This window comes from Engraulis encrasicolus, chromosome 12 (genome assembly GCF_034702125.1).
Source record: "Engraulis encrasicolus isolate BLACKSEA-1 chromosome 12, IST_EnEncr_1.0, whole genome shotgun sequence".
Lineage (NCBI taxonomy): Eukaryota > Metazoa > Chordata > Actinopteri > Clupeiformes > Engraulidae > Engraulis > Engraulis encrasicolus.
In genome coordinates this window covers 24,303,255-24,329,509 of record NC_085868.1, presented here as the reverse complement: position 1 = coordinate 24,329,509, position 26,255 = coordinate 24,303,255, and the positions used below count along the sequence as shown (strand labels likewise).

The 26,255-nt window shown below is 44.7% G+C and overlaps 2 protein-coding genes across 4 annotated transcripts in view; both read left to right on the top strand.

Annotated features, from left to right (window-relative positions):
* The window catches only part of LOC134460145 (hyccin 2), a 41,910-nt gene extending 37,072 nt beyond the window's left edge, over nt 1-4,838 (top strand). The window contains exon 12 of the mRNA XM_063212605.1: nt 3,453-4,838. Coding sequence (XP_063068675.1) covers nt 3,453-4,177 — 725 coding nt within the window. The 3' untranslated portion in view covers nt 4,178-4,838. The remainder of the gene's footprint in view (nt 1-3,452) is intronic.
* Nucleotides 4,839-5,839: 1,001 nt separating this feature from the next.
* Nucleotides 5,840-26,195, top strand: orc2 (origin recognition complex, subunit 2). 3 transcript variants are annotated; one of them, XM_063211820.1, is made up of 18 exons: nt 5,840-6,016; nt 6,316-6,433; nt 7,422-7,481; nt 8,388-8,546; nt 8,898-8,987; nt 9,168-9,245; nt 9,462-9,493; nt 9,579-9,636; nt 9,836-10,047; nt 20,458-20,556; nt 21,403-21,512; nt 22,109-22,241; nt 23,064-23,160; nt 23,493-23,639; nt 24,050-24,221; nt 24,576-24,637; nt 24,904-25,022; nt 25,537-26,195. In XM_063211820.1, the coding sequence occupies exons 2-18, from the start codon at nt 6,331-6,333 to the stop codon at nt 25,618-25,620; spliced, it is 1,815 nt and encodes a 604-aa protein (XP_063067890.1). In that variant the 5' UTR covers nt 5,840-6,016; nt 6,316-6,330; the 3' UTR covers nt 25,621-26,195. The 3 variants fall into 3 exon arrangements, with proteins under 3 accessions (XP_063067890.1, XP_063067889.1, XP_063067891.1); XM_063211819.1 differs by having other exon boundaries at nt 9,836-10,053; XM_063211821.1 differs by lacking the exon at nt 7,422-7,481 and having other exon boundaries at nt 9,836-10,053.
* Nucleotides 26,196-26,255: the final 60 nt, after the last annotated feature.

Genomic DNA, 26,255 nt, shown 5'->3' with positions numbered 1-26,255 from the left:
GTGCATCTGAAGTTATTTTCTGAATACAGAGCTTTAATTGAGTTTTGAAAGACTGGGAATACCTCGGCTCGGAGGCGGGTACATGCGTTATCTGTTTTTCCTTCATGTCTGGAACAATTGGACAATTCCTCTCAAGCTGTGCATTTGTCGTCTCTATACAGTGCCATCAGCTAGTAGATCCTGATGTATTTTTCTAAACCTTGTCTAAGTTGGATGAATATTAATGTCAAATACATTAAGTGACCAGATGTCCCTGCAGGGTGAAATGTTTCTCAATGGAGCTGCAAGACTTCTCAATATGACATTTATTGTATGAATTACACAGTAGTGCTGCTTCTCAGAAATCAGAAATCGTATGATAGTTTTGATTTTACTAAGAAAGGTGCAAGCCTAATGTTCTGATATGAGGTCTTTATCAGAGTCTCAGATTTCGACATGGCGTTTTACATCAGAAACATTAGTCTCGCATATTTCTAAATAAAATTGAAACATCCACATCTGATTTGCTCCGGTGATCCTCATTCTTTACTTGAACTAAGTCCTTCCAGTTGATGCGCTGGATTGTGAGGTACAGGAGCGTCGAGGATACACTGCTTTTTCTTACACTGGTTTATTGGGAAAGCATGGCAAGACAGACCTTTCGGTCTAAGCCATCGTCAGTGTCTATAGGCGTGCAGGGCTGTGCAATACCAGCCAGGCCACGCCCTCCTAGTGACGCAACTTTCGACGTTGCAACTAGTCAGGTCAAGAGCAATGCAAGTACTTTCTGAGTTCCCGCAAAATCGGGAACTCCTCCCACTTTATTGGGAAGCAAACAATCATTAGCAAACCAAGGGAGGCCGTTTGGAAAATGCAGTTTGGGAAATGTTAATTGTTATGCTCTTAGTCAGACTTAGTCAGTAAGTCTCGAAGAGATTTGAAAGCCGATGATAATCAGGCTAGTGCGATGTCACCCTTGCTTGTACTCACATCTCCTGTACTCCTGCATTCCTCCACTCCACCCCCTCCATTCATCCTCCAGATGGCTTTGACTACTCCAGAGATGTGGATCTCAGTCCTTTCCTGAGACCCAAGCAGCCATCTCCCACTCTCACTACTCCTCCTCCTCTTCCTCCTCCACCTCCACCTCCACCCTTCGGCCGGGACCCCCATGGCACCCCAATGGCAGGGCGGGTGTTTACAAAGTACACCATCCACCTAGCACTGCGCGAGGGTAGGCATGATATGGCACGAGAGTACAAGTAGGCCCTGGAGCAAGAGTGTGGCTTTGGTGGACATCTCCTCCTTGTTTCCTCGCTAGCTGTAGACTGTGGGTTGAGTTGTAGAAACGTGTGCATTTGGTAAGTTGAGATGTGCCTTGGCAAGTGAGATGGATTTCTCCCCATGGTTTCTGCTACTTTAGTTCAATCTAGGCTCCCACCCACCTACTACATACACCCGACTGTACTTGTTTTCCCATAATCACATCTTTCCATCCACCAAAATGGGTAATGGGCTGCTGTGATTGTTTTGTCCTGTGGTCAAGTCCCCAGTGGTCAGTTAAGTTTCCATGTGGTGTTTGGTGTTCCATGTGGTTTCCACGTCGCGTCCCTTCCTTGTTCATTCATCATTCATCAAATTCCATTTTTATGAAATCGGGTCTTGTAATTAATTACTCTTGAAGTTATGGTCATTCCACTGTTATGATCATTTCATTATCATTTGGAAATTATGTGCTTTGGTGTCTGTCCTGTTCTGTGTTTGTCAGTTTTGTGGTTTTGATGCAGATATGTCAATAACTAGATTATTTGTAAGAGTTGTTTGTTCTCTCTCTCTCTCTCTCTCTCTCTCTCTCTCTCTCTCTCTCTCTCTCTCTCTCTCTCTCTCTCTCTCTCTCTCTCTCTGTGTCTGTCTGTCTGTCTTCTCTTTACTGTTATGAAGCCATTTCTGTGTCTGCAAATCTCAGTTCAGTTCAGTTCAACTTTATTGGTACCCGAAGGTAAACTGGGTTTGCAGTATAAAAGAGAAGATGGCTGTCCTTACATCAGAACCACAAGACACATGACACATAAACATGGAGTAAAAAAAAACATGGAGTAAAAAAAACACATGTAGGCTTCACAAGGAAATAAATAAAAATGTTTGACATTTGACTGAAAAATACACATACAACATATACACACGGGGAGGGGGGGGGGGGGGGGGGGGTGGGGGTGGGGGCGGGGGGGGCACCATGGCAGAAGTGACACCACACTCCTGGTGCAGCTAAAGTGCAAAGAGCATTTTTACAAATACATTTTTAACTTTATTTTACATCTTGTTTAGCAAAGTAATTGCAGCTGGGACAAAACTGCTTTTGAACCTATTGGTTCTGCAACCAGGAACTACCAGCCTCCGTCCAGAGGGGAGGTACTGGAACTCACTATGCAAAGGGTGTCGGCTATCATCTAGGATAGCCATTGCTATCCGCTGTAGTTGCTTTGCATACAGGGAAGAAGGGTGCAGCTGTGGTTCACCAATCAGTTTACTTGACCACTTAACAATTTGGTATAGGCGGTTCTTGTGTGTAAGGGGGACATTGCCAAACCATGAGACTAAAGAAAAAGACAAAATTGATTCAATAAAGGAACGATAAAACAAAATCATCATGGACTTATCAACATTAAACTGGCAAAGCTTCCTCAAGCAGTGTAAACGCTGTTGACCTTTTTTGCATACAGCTTCACAATTGTCCTGGAAATTTAATTTGGAGTCAATGATGGTCCCTAAGTATTTGTAGGATTTAACTTGTTCCACTAGTTGACCTTTCATATTAGTGGCCACATACCTTGATTTTTTCCCAAAATCAAGGTGCATATCCTTAGTTTTGGATATATCTATCCTTGAGTTCACAACTGTGTATGCCTCTGTGTATGCCTCTGTGTATGCCTCTGTGTATGCCTGTGTTCTGTCACCACTTCTATTATTAAGCCATTTTTGTCTGCCTGTCTGCTGTATCTATCTATCTATCTCTCTGAATGTTTATCATTACTGGTACGAAGCCAATTCTTTGCCTATCCTATGCCTTAGGGCATCCGCACACCGTTTCCGAGAAAGTGTGGATCACTGCTCTGCCAATGTTCAATTCCGCTGTTTTCGATACAACCCTGCACTCTGCACGGATGTCCGCGGATGTCTGCGGATGTCCGCGGATGTCGGTTGCCAATTAGAGAGCTGTATTTTGTCAGAGCCACCCCTTGCTTATCCATGCTCTGCTGTGACGAAATTGTTGCAACCGATAGTGCTCCGCAGTGCTGTCGGAACCGGTGGGCGGAGGCCCTAAGCCTATGTGTGTCACCATCTCTATTATTAAAGCCATGTCTGTGCTTCTGTCTTTGCTTAGATGTCTGTCTGTCTGTCTGTCTATCTGCCTTTGTCCTGTCACCATTTCTATCATAACGCCATGCATCTGTGCCTGCTATGTCTGTTCATAGATGCGGATGGTGTAAGTGGCGGGGAGGACTCGTTCGACCCGGACGAGGGTTTTTCCTCGGGGGCGTCGAGCAGCAGCCAGCCCAGTGTGAAGAAGGACACTGGGGGTGCCACTCCTCGCCCCTCAGCCCGGGAACAACGCGAACGCGAGCGAGAGCGCGGCGAGCGAGAGCGCGAAGGCCCCGCGGGGAGGCTGCGCGACTTGGCGGCGGACACCAGGGCAGCTTTGCGGCGCTTCCACCACCGCCACCAGTCCCCTCCCCCTCCTGCTGCTCCTCTTCCCCTCACCACCCCCACCCCGACACCGACACCACCCCCGTCGTCGACCACACCCGCACTGTTGGTCGACACCCTCCACCCGCCCCGCAGCCCCAGCCCCCCCAAGCGCTACCTGGACCCCCGCTACGCTGCGCCCCCGTCCCCTCTCTCTTTTGGGGGGGCGCCGCTCATCCGGACTGCCAGCACTTCCTCCAGCAAGTCCCTGGACTGCGGAGGCTTCAACGGGTCCACGGGCCCCAGCGCGTCCCTGGGCAGCCTGAGCGGCGCCGACCGCCCCCACTGCCTCTCGGCCATCAGCCTCCAGGAGGAGCGGCTGGGGGGGCGCGTCGGGGCGCGAAGCCAGGACCGGCTCTCCGCGGCCAGCCCTTTCTCTTCGCCAAGCTCCCTCTCCAAGGAGTCCCGCTCCAGATCCTCCAGCTTCAACATGCAGATCATATCGCAGGTGTAGCCGAGCCAAGGAGGAGGAGGACATTCTGGGGACTACTCTACTTGTGGTTGTTGTTGTTTGTTGGATTGTTTGTTTGTGCGTGCGCGTCTGCTGTGTTTGTGTGCGCGTGTATGTGCGCGCGCGTGTGTTTGTTGCTGGTGTGCGTGTGTCTGTGTGCATGTGCGCTCGCGGGTGCGTGTGTGGCGCTCTGTTGTTGCGTGTATGAACAGGTGCATGTGTAACAGCATGCGTCTCTGTGACCTTTTTGCTTGTGGTCGTGTGTGTGTGTGTGTGGGCGGGCGTGTTTGTAGGTGAGTGCGCGTGAGTGCTTTTTGTGCGCAAGTACATTTGTATGAGTGTGAGTATATATGTTCCTTGTGCATGTTTGCATCAGCATGTTTATTGCCGTTTGTCACGTACAGGTCTCTGCTACAGGCTAAACACAATTATGCATCAGCTGTGGAGTTATGGGGAAAAAATATATTTTTTTCTTGCTCAATGTCACCCTCTTGTGGACCTTTGTGGATGTGCACCTGGAATGAATTGATCTTTTTTGTGCCATAATGGTGTTCGGCGTTATTACACTCACTGTCAATGCTCCTGTCAGTAGAGGAAGAGCGACAATCACGTCAGTGGAGTGGTGGGGTTTGGAAAAGGGAAAGGTTGTTGCTGTACATTTTTTTTTTAAAAATCCAAAGAAGTTTGTGTTCTTCTGCTGAATGCATAATACGCAAAAGCTGCTTCCACCAGAGATAGAGCTCGTACATGTTGCCTGTACTCTTGATGTAATATAGAGATTGATATGAGCAGTCACACTGTTCGATTGAAAGAGAGAAAAAGAGAGCGCGAAAGAGAGAGAGAGATACTTTGTGATGTATACATATTCTTTCTCACTGATGCTGTACATTGGAACAAATTTATATTTTAAAGTGTGTACATTTGTGTAAATGACTATTGTACAATAGAAAGACAGATAAGTAAACAAAAAGTCTATCTATAATGCCTGTACAGAGATGACATATCTATTACTGTTGAATAAATGTGCTGTTAATTGGAAAAGCTGTCAACTTTTTTTTGTCTCTGGTCAGAAGCTTTAACTCTTCCCTCCACTTAACACCACTGGATCATCTTATATTAACTTTCTGCAATGTTTGAAGAATCTCTTCTAAAATAGTTAAGTTTCTCTTGAGGCACAAATAAAACTAACTGCTGGCAATTAAATCTCTTACTTTAAAATGTTACTTACATTATATTATATTATATTATATATATATATATATATATATATATATTATATTATATTATATTATATTATATTATATTATATTATATTATATTATATTATATTATATTATATTATATTTATTGCTTTATAGTATGGTGCATTGCATCAAGACTCATTTCAAACTTGATACCACAGCCGGTTTACATAGGTAACCATAGAACCTCTCTGCTTGATACCAGAGAAAGGTAGGAAGGCTATTACTGTCGATACATTCTGAGAGTACTCTCAATGATTCTGATACATTGTATTTCATCCATTCACAACAAACTGTAAAAACAGGAAGTCGTCATAGGAATACTTTGAGATGGTTGGCTGAGCACCATGTCAATGTTGAGCAGGGTCGTCCAGTGATTGGTTGTTGTACCACGTGATTTAAAACTTTCACCTGTGGCGCGGAAAAGTCGCATGGCGCTGGTGTGTGCGTGAAGTTGGTGGATTACTAGCTTCAAAATATCAACAAATGGCTACTCGCTACACATAGGCATCACTTTGCACACCCAAACCGTGTCTCTTTTTTACGCCGTCCTATACAAAGCAAGCGGTCGTCACCCGGGATCCACGCTTTTTCCGCTTGTGTAAGTGAACACTTGCCTACCTGCAAGATTAGCCTGCTAGTGAGACGTAGCTTAGACCCACTGTCAGTCTGCTGGAAAATGTCATCATTGTCTGCTGTGTTGTGTAGCATACTGTGTAAAAAAAACCCCAAAAAATCAATGATCTCTGAACAATGTTCTGTCAATAGCAAACACATATTGGTATGTAATGTGTAAATACCGCTGTAGCAAAAGTTTCCAAGTCTGAGTCTGAGTTGACCACAATGTATTTCACAGTACCTGTACAGCCTTTTAAACCCGTCAACCCGGTGTGATTACAGGTGCCACTGAAAACCATGAGTCCCCAGAAAAGATCTGTGGAGCAGGACTCTAATTCCCTCGTAGTACGGTTCGTTAGAGATGGCGACGTTCTCAACTATATAGTCGACAAACATGGAGGTTTGTTTCTCTTAACATTTTGCTGTTGTATGCACTGACATGATGAGATGGGACCAAGTTCCTAATTTGCAAGTCACAGGTGTCTCAAGTCCGAGTTAAATTAGGACCCATTTGACCAAAGTCCAAATCGCACCAAAGCAAAGCAAAACAAAGTCAAGTCAAAGCGTCTCATTTTTAACAAGTCACCATATTCTAGGCTACTCACAATCTTGACTACTTTTGGTCATGCATTAATTACCTCTCCACCCTGCTATGCAGCATGTCCCCCTTTGCCAGTCACGTTTTAATCAAAAAATAGTCGGCCTTGTCATGTAATATTTTTACATATAAATGCAGAAAATGAAATGTATTTAGACTATGCCATTGCAATTCATTGCAAGCTAAAACTGTCAAGTCTCTAGTTAATAGCATTTAAGTCAGAGCAGGGGCGGAGTGGGGAGACTTTTCCCACCGGGAGAATTTTCCCCTTGGCGGCCCTTTTTACCCCCCAACACGAAAACATGATTCCCTCACCAAAAAAGACAAAAACCACGAAATCTGCAGTCGTAATACATGTGGATATTAGTGTCAAAATATCACTCTGAAGTGGAGAATTGTAGCCTACACCTTGATGAAATGGGCCTACACAGCCATCATCACAGTCCAAAGCATTCACCATAGAACTTGTTGCAGGTTAGGCTACATCACTCTACTGTTCCATGAAAATGTGCACTCCACTGTCATTTTGACAGTTTGTAGGTCTAGTGAAATATCGTTTAAGGAAGACAGGATGAGCACAGGCACAAAGTTTTGAGTGTGGGGATTTTTAGAAGAGTAGGCTATAGCCTACAAAAAAGTCTGTCTATTGTGCACCAATCCCACCATGCAGCAAATGAGCCAAACCTACTTCAAAGCACAACCATAAGTCAACAAAATGAATAACCAAACGGTGTAGACCTACCTTAAAACGCTGTCTTCATCGCAGCAAATGTCTTTGTTTCTTTTGCAGTTACTCCACTTTATTCCAGTTTACACACCCAGCACTGCTCACATCAGAATCTTGTGTGTGGTAATTATTTTGTTCAGTTTCTTCAGACATTACATAGGCTACATCCTAAATGTGCCACATATAAATATATGTATAATGATAATATTATTTTGACTATAAGGAGATATACCGGTACTAGTTTTAACAAATCAAGTCAAAACAATCCACTGCTTCCGTGGTACTTAGCTGCAGTTCACTTCCGTACCACTTGGTGGAGTCTGTTAGTAACCCAAGTCAATAACCACAGAACAAGTGATCTGGACTGGCGGACTGTAAACTGTAACAGTCATGTGGAAATCGGAAAATAAATAGGCTTTGATTAATCGAGTTGAGCACTGTGCAGAGCAAAAACAAATTCCTTTTATTTGTGACAACCAATGATCAATAATGCTTGAATATCCAAAATGTAAATGATACCGAAAGGCCACATGAAAATTGTCAGTAGAGAAGGGGTGTGGCCAATTTACTGTTTGACACCGTCACTGAGGTATTGCTGTCTGGTACATGGTATATATAACGCTGGGTCATCTGTATAAAAATACTACAGTGTAAGAAGTGTTAAGGTTAGCACAAGAATAACAATAGTGAATCTTTAGGGCCAGCTGAGGAAGTGAAATGGTTGCGATATTACATTTCGCGGCCGCGGCCCACCGGGACAAGTCCCCGATCTCCCGATGGCCACTCCGCGCCTGAGTCAGAGTCAATTCAAAAGTAATTATTAATATTGCCAAGTCATCAATTTCTGACTCAAGTCCAAGTCACAAGTCTATATCTCATCCATCCATATCCACATCCATAACTTTTAGTAGTGTAGTGTGCGACCTCAGTAGATTCATATAAAAAAAAAAAACACTTTAGTACTCTGGATGTCTAAGTTAAATTGCGCAAAGAAAAGCCTTGATGTATTGTGTCTTATCCCATCCCCAGGTCCCAAAGCAGCAGCCTCCTCGGTCCTAACTTTGGCACCCAAGCGAGGTCGTCCCAAGAAAGAGCAGGCGGCAGAGCCAGATGAGGCCGAGGAGGTGGAGGAAGACGAGGAGTATAATGAACAGGACTATGTTGAGGCGCTAGGCACCGGCACAGAAGGTACAGCAGGAGACTATTATAACCAGGGCACTAATGTAACTTTTTTCATCATCAGCCAAAACGGCTAGTACTTGTTAGTCTTAAAAGCACATACAAAACTCTAATGGGTCAAAGTGGCTTGTAAGTTCACCACCATTTGGCCGGTTGTCTGATGTTAATTTAGAGCCCTGATTATAAAACTCTATCAAGATGTTTTCCGTGTAGTGAAAACCTGTTGGTCAACACGGAATGTGTGTGAGTTTAGATGCCAACAAGCTACCCACAGGAGCCTACAACTGAACTCTTTACACCATGATGATCTGGCTGAATGTTCTTCCCAAACTTGTGTGTGTGCGTGCATGCGTGTTTTAGAGGGAGCGGAAAATGGGACTGCTGCTACAGCTGGGGCTGACGTTTTTACGTTTCAGTCTGTCAAACGAAAGAACAAGATGGCACAAATGGGTGAGTATTTGAGACAGAGACAGAGAGAGTCAAGTGTCTGTATTCATGCACAACACATCTGTAGACGTAAACATGCAGCAGCTTACGGTACCCTCCTCAGGGTTGGCACTGAAGTCCTAAACCTAGACACAGTTGGCTAATCAGTAGGGGACTGTCCTCACTGTTTCTTTTCCCTCCTAGCCTCTGAATGGGCTCGGACCCCAAAGAAGAGTGTCAACTTCAGTGTCTCAGACTCTCCTGAGAAGACCCCCAGTAAAGGTGGGTGATCGTTCTTCTCATCAAACAGTCAAGTGTACAACTCTCATTTTCAACTGAGTGAACATGAACGAAAGGTTTGGTGGGCATTGCACAGCAAGGAGTTTTCATCTTCTCCTTTGCAGTCTTTTGAGGAAGCCATTAAAAGTGTTGTGGAAGCACCTTGTTTTGGACAGGGCTTTTTCTTCTGAGCAGTCTCCCTGTTTTGTTCCTCTACAGGCTCTGTCAGTCAAATGAAGACTCCCCAAAAGGTACAGCAGTTCCTTTTCTCTTTGTATTTTTTATTGTCACGGTACAGAACTTTTTTTTAAAAAACAGATTTTGTTCCTTTTGAAGGGAAAAAAGGTGCAGTTTGTCTCAACTACACCACATAGGCTGAGGAAGAGACTGTCAGGTGAGTACATCTTTTTTTTTAAGAAAATGAAATATTGTTAAAATATGATTCTATGACCTTCTGGGAATAATGTGTTAAGTAGTCTTTGCTGTTTTTTACTTTACTGCATCAACTTTGTACAGCAAGAGCAGAAACACCATATTGCACAGTACATCAGGATTGTTAAACTCAACATTAAACCGCCATTTTGTTTCTTCAGCTCCCAACCTGAAGTCAGACAGTGACAGTGACTACTCAGCATCCAACTCCGAGGATGAGGAGGACGGAGATGATGATGATGATAAGGAGGAGGAAGGAGAGAAGAGCAGCGCGGCTGCGGTCCAACCCAAAACCCCTAACAAGTCTGTCACACCCGCTGCTGCTGCCGCCCTCTATAAGACGCCTGCAAAGAAGAGCAAGAAGATAGAAGAGGTGACGGTGGGTAACCCCTATCCTACTGGAATTATACTGGTCGCTTTACAGTCAAACTAAACAAAAATATATTAAAAAAAATCCTATGTTTATAAAAAAAAAACTCACTTATCATCTTATTAATATACTGCGAATTAAGGCTGTAACGATACACCCAACCCACGATTCGGTTTGTATCACGATATATGACCCACGGTTCGATATGCCCCACGATTTTATTATTTTTTTAAGGGAAAAAAAATAAGAAGAAAATAAATTATGGGCTATATTTATATATAGGCCTATGCTTTCTTTTTGCATTTACCTGCCTACATTATTTTTTTAGGTCTACTAAATGATGTTGCAGATATAGGCCTACCACTGCAACCTGTTCCCCAGGTGTTGACATCAAAGCACAACACAGAGAAATAGGCTTAAGGGATATTAGTTCACCAAGGAAAAATAGGCTTATTACAAATAGGCTTAGATCATATCATGCTGAGATGCTGACCATGTGTGAGAGACAGAGATGGAGAGAGAAGGGTCAGGGTTCCAGTATAGGTAGCCTATACAACTGTCTCACATTGTCAAACATTATCCAATTAATATCCAAACATTAACTGAAAACAACACTGGTAATATTTCGTCAGGAAACATGTTGTATTAAGTTACTTACAGAAATGCAACACTTAATTTTGATGTTTAATATTTTTGTAACTGTTTTGATCGTGCAGCAGCGCGCACACGCTTATACAAACAAAACTCGAAATGAACCTCAGTTATGTTCTCAGTATGCAACACGCACGTTGTCTTTTGTTTGGTTTTGTGATTTGACATTTTGAAATGGAGCATGTTTTCGCTAGGCAGGCTTTCAATGTGGGGAGGATATAATGCTGCCTAATATCCACATCGACCTCAATGTTCGCCCGACTTCAGACACTCTTATGAGCGTATAGAGCTCTTTCAAAGCTCTTTCAAATTTGGGCAGGCGGAGCATCTCGCTCTCTCGCATTCTTTCTCTCTCTCCGCTCAACGTCTATCTCCACTCAACATACATCGGCGCATGTGTAGCCGGAACGCTCTACTGTCCCGACTACCCTGCGTTGTGTTCCGGTGCCAAAGGGGGAGAAAGGACCACTGATGCCGTTCTGTTCCTCAGCTGTATTCTTTTATTTTCTTTTTAAACAACAAAAAGAGCACAAAAGGGTTAGGCACCGCATTCACGTCGTCATCGGACCAGCCTTTCCCTGCTCAGCTCAGCGCAGACTCACAAAGTTGTAAAACAAAATACAGTACAGTGTAAAACTACTGTATTACAATAAAACTGCATTAAAATGCTCTGTAGGGCCCATAATCCTACATAGTGTAACATCACAGGATGAATGCTTCATTACAAAACTCGAATAGTAGCAATAAGACACTACTTCATAATAATCAAATGCATTCAGAAAAATACAATGCAAACATATCAAAACATTCATAGCAATTCACTGGTATTGGGAGTACATACCTTTTTAAACAACAAAAAGAGCACAAAAGGGTTAGGCACCGCATTCACGTCGTCATCGGACCAGCCTAACATGAAAAACACACCATACATATTCAGGCGCCAAGTCAGAGACAAAAGGCTAGTCAGTGCCTACAACAAGTGGTTAGCTTGATAGCTATTTAGTGCTCTCAAAATACATATTTCAAACGAAACAAAATGCTCATCACAAAGGTTTTTACATGTACATAAGATAATACAACATTTGGAAATGAAAGATGCAACATTGCGACATTGCAACACACGGATTACTTTGCAACATCGGAGCTCCGTGAAAATACGTACCTTTCCCTGCTCAGCTCAGCGCAGACTGAACAGAGAAGAACGTGCAAAACAAAAGACAGGTCGCGCACGCCACTAGAGGGTGCTATAACACAAAAAATGAGCAAATCTCCCAATGCCAGCAAGTTCAAAACTAGATACAGAGAAAGGATTTTGGGGAAATAAACACCAACATAAAATGAAAGTTCACACATCTTATGACATGAAAATAACAAAATAAAAGTAAATGTGTAGGCATTATCTTCACTGCTACATTCACCCCTCTTTGATTTCACCAAAATCCTGACTACTAAGAGGACATCCTAATGAAATAACCTAACACAAGTGTACCACGTTCATGTTCTCTCTAATCAAGGTAACCACGGGACCGTATTCCCAATTCACAGCATATATAGCTACTTAAAAGTAAGTTCGAAGTAAACAATAGGTGATCAGACTATTATTCCTTCTAGTAAGTAAGGTGCCCTTCTACACCATACCAAAACCTTGAGATGTAACTCAACATACAAAACGATACACTACAACAGTCCTGTTGCTATTTCCTACTGTTTAAAATAACGAAAGTAGGGACATTGACCTGTCAGACCTCATAAGCTCTCGTGTGAAGGGTTTTTGAGCCATAGACTCAATCAGACGGTTAACTGCCCTAACAACTCTGCCTGTGCGGGTGCGTCTCTCAGGCCCTATGTGTTGTGTGGTGCTCTGACTATCAGTAGCTGGGGTGGGTGAAATGATGTTGGGGGACCCTGTGTTATCTAGGTCAGTAGTGTCAACAGGGTGCGGGTCAGTGTCAGTTGGGCATGAGGGACTGGGCACGTCTCTTGAAGACGGGGGGCTTGTTAACTGATCAGGGGCACCAGGCAGTGACTGTAGCAAGTCATCATCCATCTCCAAGTCAGCATCCTCTTCACCAGCAAGAGAGTTGGCATCGGCCGTCTCCATGATCCATGAGCAGGTACGGTCCTCAGAGGCATCCACCGCCAGGTTGCTCATAGCATCAGAGGACAAGGGGTCGCACTCACTGACCGCATCCGAAGCACCTGCCTCTGACTCTTCACTGTCTGGTTGGACGATGGGCAAGAAGCTGACATCCAGCATCAAGTTACGGTGGACAACTTTAGTCCTCCCGCTCTCATCCGTGACTTGGTAAACATGAGTCTGAGGATTACGCCCGGTAACAGTGTACATGGTAGGTTCCCACTTATCTGCTAGTTTACGTTTCCCTCTTTCAGCTTTGTTAGCTAGCAAGACTCTGTCTCCAATGTTCAGGTGAGTGCCACGGGCCTTTTTGTTGTATCCCTTGGCTTGATGCTGTTGCTGTTTCCTTGTGTGTTGTTGAGCAATGGTGGCAGCTTCATGAAGGTTTGCCACCAGTTTGCCGGCGTAAGTATTGAAGTCTGTAACAACTGGGTCCTTCAGGACTTGTTTGAACACCACATCCACCGGGAGTCTTGGGACTCGACCGTACATCAAATAAAACGGGGCGTAACTAGTCGTTTCATGAACTGTAGCATTGTATGCAAAGGTCAGAGTCTGTATCTGTTGAGCCCAGTGTTGTTTTGCTGCCAGAGGGAGGGCCCGCAACATGCTTCCGAGCGTCCTATTGAACCTTTCGGTTTGCCCGTTTCCCATGGGGTGATATGCAGTTGTGTGTGACTTTGAGACCCCGGCAAGGCTGAGGAGTTCGGAGATGAGTTTGCTTTCAAAATTGGCTCCTTGGTCTGAATGTATTCGTTCTGGAAAGCCGTAGATGCAGAACACATTGTCCCATAGTTTCTTTGCAACTTGCTTTGCAGTTTGATTGACACAGGGGAATGCGTGAGCCAACTTTGTAAAGTGGTCGGTTATGACCAAAACATCCACTGATCTCTGTTTACTGTCCTCAGCACTCCAGAAGTCGATACACACCAACTCCATGGGAGCAGATGTGCGGATGCTCTCTAAGGGTGCTCGGGCTGCTGGTTCAGGTGTCTTTGCAAGGATACATCTTTGGCAGCACTTAACATAGTCCTTGATGTCTCTGTCCATCTGCGGCCAGAAAAAGCGCTGTCTGGCAAGGCACACTGTCCTGGCTTGCCCCTGATGCCCAGCGAGATCATGGACACCGGAGAGGGCCGTTGCTTTCAGACTGGCAGGCAGAACAAGTTGGAACCTCCTCTCACGGGTTGAGGGATCTTTGGTGGCCCGATAGAGGACTCCATCCAGGACTTTCAACTTATGCCACTGCTTGCAAAGTATCTGGGCGGTCGGTGCTAACTTGCTTCTCTCCCGTCTAGGTGGCGGCCGGCCACCCAGAACAAATGGCAAGACGCTCCGAATGACCTGGTCTTCCTCTTGGCTCCGCCGCAGCTCATCAGTGGAGAAAGCCGCTGGTACATCTTGCTCGGGGAGTGCAGCCTGAGGTAAAGCCTTCAGATACTGCATTGCTCTTAACTGTGCACCACTTTCCCACTCGGTATGAGAGTCACAGGCAGACTTCACTTCAGTCGAGTCGAGACCGCGAGATGGCATGCTTTGGGGATTGCCTGAGGCCACATGGCAAGCCTGAAGACACTGGACCTTGCAGCGGAAAACGTCCTGCACTCCGTCCTCTTTTGTCCCGTCAGCCTCTGCCAACAGACTCTCATAGGGCTCACTGATCAGCCTCTTGCCCACTGATCTTGCAAAGGGATCTCTACTTAGGGCATCTGGCACAACATTCTGGGGCCCTGGGATATGCTTGAGACTGAATGTGTATGGGGACAGTTTCGCAACCCACCGTTGTTCACAGGCGTCAAGTTTTGGTTTTGTCATTATGTAGGTTAAAGGATTATTGTCTGTCCACACAGTAAAAGAGTGCCCCTTCAACCAGTGACTGAATTTTTCGCAAACACTCCATTTAAGTGCTAAGAATTCGAGACGGTGGGCTGGGTACCTCTTCTGTGAACCAGACAGAGTCTTACTTGCAAAGGCGATGGGACGTGCCTTACTCTCTCCTTCTGACACCTGAGATAAAACTGCCCCGAGACCGTCAAGAGAGGCATCAATGGACAAGATCAGTGGCTTGGAGAAGTCTGGATGAGTGAGGACTACACAGTTCAGAAGCTTCTCCTTGAGACTGAGGAAGGCAGCGTCACAGTCTTCTGTCCAGTCCGCAGGCTTGAGCTTTCTGAAGACACCTGGATTCTGACAAACCTTGCTTGTCTTCCCCTTACGTTTCTGTCCAGCTGTTAGGGCGAACAGTGGCTTGGCTATGGCAGAACAGTGGGGTATGAAGTGTTGGTAATAAAATACCATCCCCAGAAAGGACTTGACCCTGCGGACTGAGGGAGTGCAGCCGTCATCTTCCATCAAGTCCATCTTGGACATCTTTACAATGACTTCCACTTTCTCTGGGTCGACAGCAACACCCTCACCGTCGATGATGTGCCCAAGGAATTTTACAGAACGCCGCAAGAGATGACACTTTTTGGGACTCAATTTCAAGTTGTGCTCTCTGAGCCGCTGGAAGACAATCTCCAGTCTTTCGAGGGCCTCTTGTTCGGACTGGGCAAAGACCAACAGATCATCCAGGTAGCAAAGGAGGCTACTGAAGTTTAAATCGCCGAAGATGCTCAACATCATCCTCATGAACGAGGCTGGACTGTTGCAAAGCCCCTGTGGCATTCTGTTATATTCGTGGAGGCCTAGAGGCGTTGTGAAGGCTGTATACTTTTTGTCATCTTCATGCATGGGTAGGTTATAAAAACCTGAAGTGAGGTCCATGGTGCTGAAGACCGAGTTTCCACCTAAGGCTGCCAGACAGTCTGACTGGTGAGGCAGAGGGTGAGCGTCCTTGATGGTTCTCGCATTCAGCCATCGGAAGTCTGTGCATAGGCGAAGGTCACCATTTTTCTTCCAGACCATCACGAGGGGGGAAGCATACTCACTCATAGACTTGCGAATTATTCCCTGCTCCTCCATTTCAGTGAGAACTTGCCGCAACTTTTGGTAGTGTGCTGGTGGCACTCTGCGATATGGAAGGCGGAAAGGACGATCATCTGTGAGTCGGATCCTATGCACAAAGTCTTTGGCTTCTCCACAGTCCAGATGGTGCTTTGAGAAGACATCGTGGTACTGTTCAAGCAGCGTAACCAGCTGGGCCTTCGTGGAAGGGCTCGCCTCACAGCGGTTGACATCCACATCCCCCAGGCCACACCTCCGAAGCCGCTGCTCGAGGTTGGAGTACTCGCTCTGTCCGGACCGAGTGATGTCAATGGGGCCACTCTCTCCCCGGCAGTTGCCCTGGAATAGAGAGACATCTTCCACAGCAACGCACGGGGAGACATCGGCCATCTTGGAGTTCTTTCTCAGGGTAAGCGGCTTGTCTGTGATGTTGGTCACTTTCATTGGAGTCCAGCCATCCCCCCATAGGGGCGTGATCACTCTGCCGACCATAATGCCTCGAGGCACACACCTGGATGTAGATGACTCCACTATGACAGTGCTCCCGGGTGACATTGGCACGTTACTGGGCAGCCTACCCCACAGGAGGTACTCTTGTTTGGGGAGAAGAGTCACGGCTTGGGTCAGCTTCACGGTACCTACTTTTTCAGGCACATCTGCACCCCTCCACCTCGTGAGGCTGGCCATCATCTCCAAAAATGGCTCACACTCAGAAGACTCCTGTGTGTTGCATGAGAGAAGCGCCCAGTAGTTGTCATCATTTTTCAGCTGGCGCAGCACATGCTTCAACATGTTGGTCCCCACAATGATCTCATCTTTCTGGCCAGGCACCACCAAGACCGGGACTGTGCACTTCACACCATACAGACTCAGTTCCATGTCGTATATGCCTTTGGGGCTCACCTGTACTCCCCCACAGCCTACAAGGATGATGCGCTCGGTTGGTTGTTGCAGCTGAGTTAAAACATTCTCCGACACGAGTCTCCGCTCTGCCTCTTCACTGATCGTGCAGGCCATTGACCCCGTATCCAGTAACCCTCTCAGCTCAGCTGCACCATTGATCATCACTGGGGCATGGAACAATTCACCGAATGGCTCAACGGTCTGGGTGTTCTGTACAATTACTTTACAATTATCTGGCATTACTTTGCAGACGTTCACATACATCTCTTTTAATTCTTCATTTGCTTCGAGGGTAGATGTTTCAATGCCTACACGCTCCCTCGCTAAATGCGGGCCACCTAGTTTAAATGTGTGCCATGCTGTTGGCCTTGAGTCTGTGCCTGGGCCTGTTGTGGTGTGGCACTGAATCTCGGCTTGCGCTGTGGGCAGTCTTTCTTCCAGTGGTCTGGCTTGTAACAGCCCATGCACAGATTCTCCTGCCTACAGTGAACAGTTGTTGAATGCTCAGTGGACTGACACACTCTGCATTTCCTCTGGAAAATGTTTACTGGCCCCTTGTATGTTGGTTCAACTGCCGCTGTCTGAGCCTTCTGCTCCAGCACACGATCCAACAGGCTGATGAGAGACTGAACGTAAACACTCTCGGTCGGAGATGGGGATGGCTGTCCCACTGTAGTTTGGAGAGGAGCAGGCGCACAGGCATTGTCAACAGCGACCGCTTCTGTCGTGGATGTCTGTACATGAGTGCCAATGTGCTTTGGTCGAACTGACCTGGTCTGGGACTTTGTGCGAGCCTCCCTCTGGTGTTCGACAAGGTGCTCCTGAACCTCGTTTGCTGTCCACTTCTCTGCTGTCTTACACTTCAGGACACTTGCAAGGGCGGGGTCAGGACAGTGTTTCACCAGCATCATTGTGACTTCATGGGAGGGGTCTTCAATGTTTCGCCCCTGTCTCCTCAGACACTCATCCGCGACGTCCACAGCTTTGTTCAAGCGGATCCAGTAGTCCATTGGGCTTTCACCATTCAGGGGGAGTGTGTTATAAAAATCTGCTAGAGGCATTGAGGAGTAAGTTACTTCACTGAAATGCTGCTTGAGTACATCAAAGACAAGCTTAGGATTCTCTGCAGGCTTTAAGGATGGAACACTACGCAGTGTAACTTTAACAATGTCTCTGGCCTTTCCCATCAGTCTGGACAGGATTTCTTGGGAGTACTCTTGTGGTGGGACACCCCTCTTTTTCAGGTACACATCCATGATTTCTTCCCACTCATGCACTGTGTGCTTATCAGTCCCATCACCTCTGAAGTATGGTGGCTCCCGGACATCTGTCTTCATCACTAACTTGACTCCAGTCATGTTTAAGTCAGACTGTCCCTGGCCCATATTCAGACTGGGTGTATTAAGACTGGGAGTGGGCTGGCTTTGTTGACTCTGAGTGGATTTATTTAATTGACTAGCGATGTTCTCACCTATTTGTTGGGCCAACTGTGTAATGAGATGGCCTATGTCAGTGGTGTCCACACCTGGACTAGGGGGCTCATCAGTGTGCATGCGTGTGAATGACGATACAGGGTGGCGTACTGCACTAACACCCCTGCCTATTCCAGGAAAATTCCTCAGACTAGGGCCAGGCCTGTGTGGTGTGGGTGTGTGCGAGTCAGTAACCAGGTATGTAGAGGATGATACAGGGTTTCCTATTTCATGAACACCCCTAACTGGAGTCGGTTCCACGTTCCCAAATAGCTTACCCCTGCCTACACCCACTACTGCATTACCACCATCATCACAGTTAAAAGGCACATCCCTGTCATTTCCCTCAGCCATGTTAAATAGTCTTCAGTAATGTAAATAATCAGTATTAAGTGTAAAATGTAAAGTGTTGTACTTCTTAGTCAGTGTTATGTATTCAAACACTCAAAACAAAAAGGGAAGAATAAATTGAAACTAAATAATCATAAACCACATTATGTTTGCATTCATACGAGTACTTGAAACAACATCAGCGTCTTCAGGGTATTCTGCAGCAACCACCGGCGATCACTCTGGCGATGATCTGAAGCGAAACCATCCGGGTCACGGCACCACTGTAGCCGGAACGCTCTGCTGTCCCGGCTACCCTGCGTTGTGTTCCGGTGCCAAAGGGGGAGAAAGGACCACTGATGCCGTTCTGTTCCTCAGCTGTATTCTTTTATTTTCTTTTTAAACAACAAAAAGAGCACAAAAGGGTTAGGCACCGCATTCACGTCGTCATCGGACCAGCCTTTCCCTGCTCAGCTCAGCGCAGACTCACAAAGTTGTAAAACAAAATACAGTACAGTGTAAAACTACTGTATTACAATAAAACTGCATTAAAATGCTCTGTAGGGCCCATAATCCTACATAGTGTAACATCACAGGATGAATGCTTCATTACAAAACTCGAATAGTAGCAATAAGACACTACTTCATAATAATCAAATGCATTCAGAAAAATACAATGCAAACATATCAAAACATTCATAGCAATTCACTGGTATTGGGAGTACATACCTTTTTAAACAACAAAAAGAGCACAAAAGGGTTAGGCACCGCATTCACGTCGTCATCGGACCAGCCTAACATGAAAAACACACCATACATATTCAGGCGCCAAGTCAGAGACAAAAGGCTAGTCAGTGCCTACAACAAGTGGTTAGCTTGATAGCTATTTAGTGCTCTCAAAATACATATTTCAAACGAAACAAAATGCTCATCACAAAGGTTTTTACACGTACATAAGATAATACAACATTTTGAAATGAAAGATGCAACATTGCGACATTGCAACACACGGATTACTTTGCAACATCGGAGCTCCGTGAAAATACGTACCTTTCCCTGCTCAGCTCAGCGCAGACTGAACAGAGAAGAACGTGCAAAACAAAAGACAGGTCGCGCACGCCACTAGAGGGTGCTATAACACAAAAAATGAGCAAATCTCCCAATGCCAGCAAGTTCAAAACTAGATACAGAGAAAGGATTTTGGGGAAATAAACACCATCATGAAATGAAAGTTCACACATTTATGAAATGAAAATAACAAAATAAAAGTAATTGTGTAGGCATTATCTTCACTGCTACACATGCATGAATCAAAAACATCTTCACACGTTTGATAAAGCCTTCTTGGTCTGTTGTTCATTTCTGTGCTTTACCTTCCGACGTTTGCCCAAGTTTTTTGTCTCGCGGTCGCGGAGGTTGCTCAGGCAATGAATAACAACCAATGCACGTGCTGCTGGTTGGACGGAACATTTTACAGGAGAGAGGGGTGAATGGAAGTGTTACTCGGTCGTGTGCGCCCCATTTCTAATTGTCTTTGAGCGCATATACAAGCATTAGCATTTGCCTGTATCCTGCTGTTTTCTAGACTGAGGGGTAACAACTTTAAAAGGGCGCATCGCGATTCTGCGAGGAAGGTTCGCGATAGGGGTTCGTGGGTCTGCGTACCGCGATCCCTCGGTTCGATGCAATATCGTTGCAGCCTTACTGCGAATGATAATATTTTTTATTTGATCCATTTTCAAATATATGGCTGCAATGTTCTGTTCTAGTTTTGGCTAATGTTGTGTCCTATATGGTGAATGAGTTTTTGAGGTTAAATAAAAATGTATCTCATCAATCCTGTTTAGAAATTCACCATAAATTCTCATTAATAATACATTTATTATTCATTAATACTATTTATTTTACATAGTTTTTAAAGATTTGTCTGAACTATTCTTCCTTTTCCTGTTGCTCCTCTTGTGTCCTTGGTAGCCTAATCTGGTGGAGGAGTACTTCGAGGCCCACAGCAGCTCCAAGGTCATGACCTCAGACCGCACCCTGGAGAGGCTGCAGACTCCAAAACTGGACCGGGTCAGTGTAGTGGAGGAGAGAGCGAATGGGAAATCACCTTATCGTTTACACACTACTCGTGTTATTGCAAACATATTTCTGCACCCTTTTCAACCCTCCCTGATGTTAAGAGAGCACGAGCCACCCAAGACCTAGTCTATCTATTGTGTAAATCCTGCTCATTAACGCAACATTGTGTCTCACTGTAGTAAGTTTTCAAAAAGTCTTTGATTCAGTTGTCTGTATCTGCATAAGGGTGTGCATTGGCACTGCCCTCATGATTCGATTCGATCACGATTCTGGAGGTAACGATTCGATTCAATTCGATTCTACGATGCATTGCAATACATTACATTTTCTACTGAAAGCAAAGGCAAATTTTTCATCAGTCATGAGGCAACACAAACCGTCAGATACTGAACAACATTTTATTGGCTGTTTTCCATATCAGTCTTGCCGTTTTCAATGCTTTGAAGTGCTTTAATTTAATTGAACGTTCATTTGCTCCGTAAATATCCACAGAAGTAATTGAAAAAAATATGTCGCAACGATTATGGCACTTGCCGAATCGACTATTGTATTGTCCTACCCCGCATTGCGATGCATTGACGAATCGATTATTGTTGACACCACTACTGCATGCATCTTTACGGTTTTCTTGACCCAACTTTGTCAACGGGCAATAGTGTCTAATAACTCAGAGTGCTGTCCTCTCTCTTTTCTTTTGTATATGTATATTTTTTTTAATGGAATTGGCACCCAGTTACTCTTTACTTTTGTTAAGTTGAGCGTGTTACAAAGCTTAGTGATGACTGTATGTATTGCAATGATGCGGCCTCCTGTTCATGTTGTTGGTCTTGTTGACAGGACACGCTGGTGAGACTGCTGGACGGGAAGCCCTCGTGTTACAACACCGAGATCCAGCAGCTCAACCAGACCTATGACAAGCACTTCAGCAAGTGGATGCTACAGTTACAGTTGAGTTACATGTATTGTTCGTGCAACTGTTTTGATGAGGTGCTAATGTGTTTGACATACTGAGTTTGGCAATGTGTCAGTCGCACTGGTCTGTGCGCTTTTACGGGTTGATTCCCCTTAAAGCGTCTGAAACTTGTTTTTAGTCGTGTTTCCTGGAACTGTCATGGGATCCGAAAGTAGTATATGTACATGACAGAGCCCATTACGGAAAAAAGATGAGTTCCCTATCTCCTGCCAAAGCCTGGCGTGTTGACAGAATTTAATCTCTGCCTTGGTTAGTGTAACCAAACAAGTTCAGGATGTGGGTAACTGCCCAATCACACGACTTCAGGGACATTTTTGAGGTTGGGACAGGAAGTTGAATACTTTGTTATTTTTCTGCTAAAATTGGGAATTATGTGCATTCAGTGACTGCAGATTAAGCGGTTTTCAACATTGGGTGTTCTGATAGTTCATGTACAACTTCCCAAATCTCAGAATCAAGGTGTAACATAGCATGTCAACCGGAAACTGTACACCCATCCATGCTGTATATGCCACATAATGGAAAACACAGTTTTTCATGTAAGTGTGTGTGTGTTGTCGTCCTCCTCAGGCTGGGCTTCAACATGTTGCTGTACGGCCTAGGCTCCAAGAAGCTCCTGCTGGAGCGCTTCAGGTCCTCCATGCTGTCTGACTCACTGCACCTGGTGGTCAACGGATTCTTCCCCAGCATCACGCTCAAAGCAGTTCAGTACTCTAGCTCACTGACACTAATACACACTATGGCACACACATAAACATTAACACTCTCAAAGCCGTTCAGTACTCTACTGCACTAACACTAATACACACTGTGACACACACACAAACCTGTACACTCTCAGTTCTTGCCCAACACCTCTCAAGGCACCATTTACTGACATGGAAAAAAATCCTCACCCCACATCTTGCATATCTTGCAAGTTGCATACAACAGAGCAGTGCACACATTAATTCAAATCTGTGTAATGTTGCACATTGAGGCCAAATTTGGAGACTTAAGTGTTAAAGGGACAGTTTGGTCAATTTCAACATGCAGTTGTATTGCTCACGCTACCCTTGACTTGTCAGTACCTGGTGATGCCACATTTTTCGGCTCAGCCCTTTCCGAGATATGAGCAATTCTAATGGGGGCAGCGTTTGTTTACATTTTTAAAAAATGAAACATAGGCCAACTCCAAATATTTTCCCAAAAGGTACTGCTGTTTGCTAGTTGTCTGCTGATGTTTTATAACCTTTTGGATGTTTTTGGGAATAAATAAAAATGTTTTTTTGAAATGTAAACAAAGAGCTGCCCCCATTATAATGACCAGGATCTCGGAAACGGCTGAAGAAGAAGAAAAATAAATCTCAGGCACTGACAAGTCCAGGGTAGTGAGAGCATTACAACTGCATGTTGAAATTGACCAAACTGTCCCTTTAACTGAAAATTCACTTTTATACTTTCATAGTGTTTCCTTTTATCTCTGTCATGCCATTCGCCCATTTTCGTTGCAATCATGTCATTGTAGATCAACTTTGTTTTCTAGATCCTGAATGCCATCACTGGTGAGGCTCTTGAGCATGACGGTAGCTTCCGCACCCCCACGGACCAGATAGACTTCATTGGCAAAACCTTGAGGAAAGGTGACTGCTTTTCTTTTCATTGGTGGTTTGTTTACTCCCTGAGGTGTTTTATTTTCTTTTTGGCCTGTATTCTGTGCTGAGCTTTGGCATTGGCGTGCTGCTCCAGTTACCTGGTTCTGAAACACAGACACAGTACATCGTTTCAAATTTGGGTTGACTTTGTTTTTTTCTTTTCATACTCAACATTTTTATGGTCTCACATTTTATTTTTATTCTTACTGCTTTAATTTTTTACTGAAGCACATTGAAGCGCACTGAAAATGGACTGGCAAAAAATAAGCACCATTGCCATGTCTGATTTCCCTTTCCCATGTTTGACCCCTATATTCCAGATCCAGACACCCATATCTACCTGATCATCCACAACATAGATGGGCCCATGCTGAGGGCGGAGAAGACCCAGCAGGCACTGGGGCAACTGGCCTCCATTCCCAACATGCACCTCTTGGCCTCCATAGACCACATCAACGCACCACTTGGTAAAGCCTCATTTTAGTTATAACATCTTGTGTTCTTCATGGGAACAAGGGGTGATGGTTACTGCTAAATTGCATCAGGGAAGTGGTTTAATTCCACTGGGAACTAAAGGTGCGTACGTGGCCCAGCCGTGGCTTAGTCGGCAGGGCACTGGACTGCTACGTGGTCGACTCGGGTTCGATTCCCGATCCTTCCCCGTCTCTCTCCCACTCATTTCCTGTCACTCTTCACTGTCCTGTCTAAATAAAGTTGAAAAAATGACAAAAGCATTTAAAAAAAAAAAAAAAGTTGCGTGCGTGTGTGCGACTATATTGGCTGACTGAGTTTGTGGTATCTTACCCCAACACATCATGGCACTCACAAGATTTCATGAGCGTGTGCATGTCTGTGTGTGTGTGTATTGCGTATGCAGTGTGGGACCAGTCCAAGATGAGCCTGTTCAACTGGCTGTGGTACGAGACCACCACCTATCTTCCGTACACAGAGGAGACCTCGTACGAGAACTCACTACTGGTGCAGCAGACAGGAGCCCTCGCCCTCAGCTCCCTCACCCACGTGCTGCGCAGTCTCACGCCCAACGCCAGGTACACACACACACACACACACACACACACACACACACACACACACACACACACACAGCTATGCAGAACATAGATTTGTGAATATACCTGACGCATGTCATAATCTGACACCAGGTGAAGATTAGTATGAAGGTGAACACATTGTTAAAATACTAATACAGCATTATTATTAACAGCTGGTTAAGTGTTGGTACTATTATAGAAATTATTATATTATTATACAGTATATTACCGGTGTGTATATATATATATTTATTGTTGACATGTACCTAAACTGAACATCCACGTTAGCAAAATAAGGCATTTGTTGACATCATGTTGGGTTAATTGATGTCTTCCGTGTTTGCATCACAGGGGGATCTTCAGACTCCTGGCCGAGTTTCAGCTGGAGAACAAAGACAACCCCTCATACACAGGCAAGTCCCACTCACACGTCCTACAAATATATAATAATAATAATAATAATAATAATAATAATAATAATAATAATAATAATACATTTTTAAAAAGATGGCCCTGTTGTGTTGTTTTCTCTCATTGGCTTGGGCTGTAGCCCGATGGACTCTCATCGGACATGCATACATGGACAAAAACGTTGTCCCTCATACATTTGTGTGCGTAGAGAGGTTGTATTGTGTGATGGGTGTGTGATTGAGTGAGATTATTGTCTCTTCTTCTGCAGGACTGTCTTTCCAAGACTTCTATCAGCGTTGTCGTGAAGCTTTCCTGGTGAACAGCGACATCACGCTTAGAACGCAACTGACGGAATTCCGGGACCACAAGCTCATTCGCACCAAGAGGGTAAGGGGTGATTGTGAAGCCTTTACCATTGAGAGGTTATTCCTGTATTAGAAGTCCTTCCAATAACTTCACATGTGGTGACCATTTCCACAGCAAATTAATTGGGGTATTGGACTCTGCAATAAGTTCTGTTCTGCAAAGCCAGCAACTTTGCATGTAATTTCTTCTCAAATGAAGAGGTGGATCGCACTCAGGTTCTTCTCTTCTTTTTTTTTCTTTTTTCTTTTTTGCAAAGGCAACAGCTAAAACGTTTGTCTGCTTTTCTGCTGCAATGTAAAAAATACAAAAAATAAAAAAGAACAACCTGTGTGCGATCCACCTCTTCATTTGCTGAGTTTATTCAACTTGGAGACGCACCACATGGAAGAGCGCGGTGTATCAACTACTACATGTCATTTCTGAAAGAAAATCATATCATCTGCAAGCACACAATAATATGCATTCTTTCCTCTTTTGTAGTTTAAATGAATTGCTCCGTCCAAGTTGTAACTTGAAATTCCTTGTGTCCATTCAGGGCGGAGATGGCGTGGAGTACCTGCTGATCCCAGTGGACATGGGCACTCTGACGGACTTCCTGGAGAAAGAGGAAGTGGATTGAGCTCAGGGGGTTTGTGATTGGTCAACCTGCTGTCAACACCTGAGCACTTGTGGGGGGAGGACGCACGTATGGGCTATCTCAAGAGTAACTCCCAATGACAAGAGAACAGATTTTTGGACCTTGCAAACAGGGGAAGCTAACTGCCTTGTTACCCTCAGCAAGGTGCTCTGGCTCAAAGCCATTTATTCACAACTTGAACAGTGACGAGCACACGAATGAATGCCAAATGTCCATGCCAAGATCTCTTCTCTGGCTTCCATTTTCACCAGTGTGTTGCTGCAGATATGGACATTCTTTGATGAGACACTTGTAATGTAAAAAAAAGGAATTAAAAGGAGGTCCAGCTTACTTGACAATTTTGTGGAAATTGCCACAGATGACTGAAGTAAATGCAACTATTGTGCTTCAAGTGAACATAACTTGGAGAATAAGTTACATTGACTTAGTTACAGGATTTCCAGCTTTTTTTCCACAGTAACTTTCTGCAAGTAAGTCAGATACACACAGATCACTGCATTTTTTTTATCATGTAACTGTAAAAAAAAGTACTTGTCAATAAAATAATAGCTTTTGCATTTCCACTTCATTTTATTTACAAGACATAGAAAAATACATAGCACATCTGAGTAGAAGCC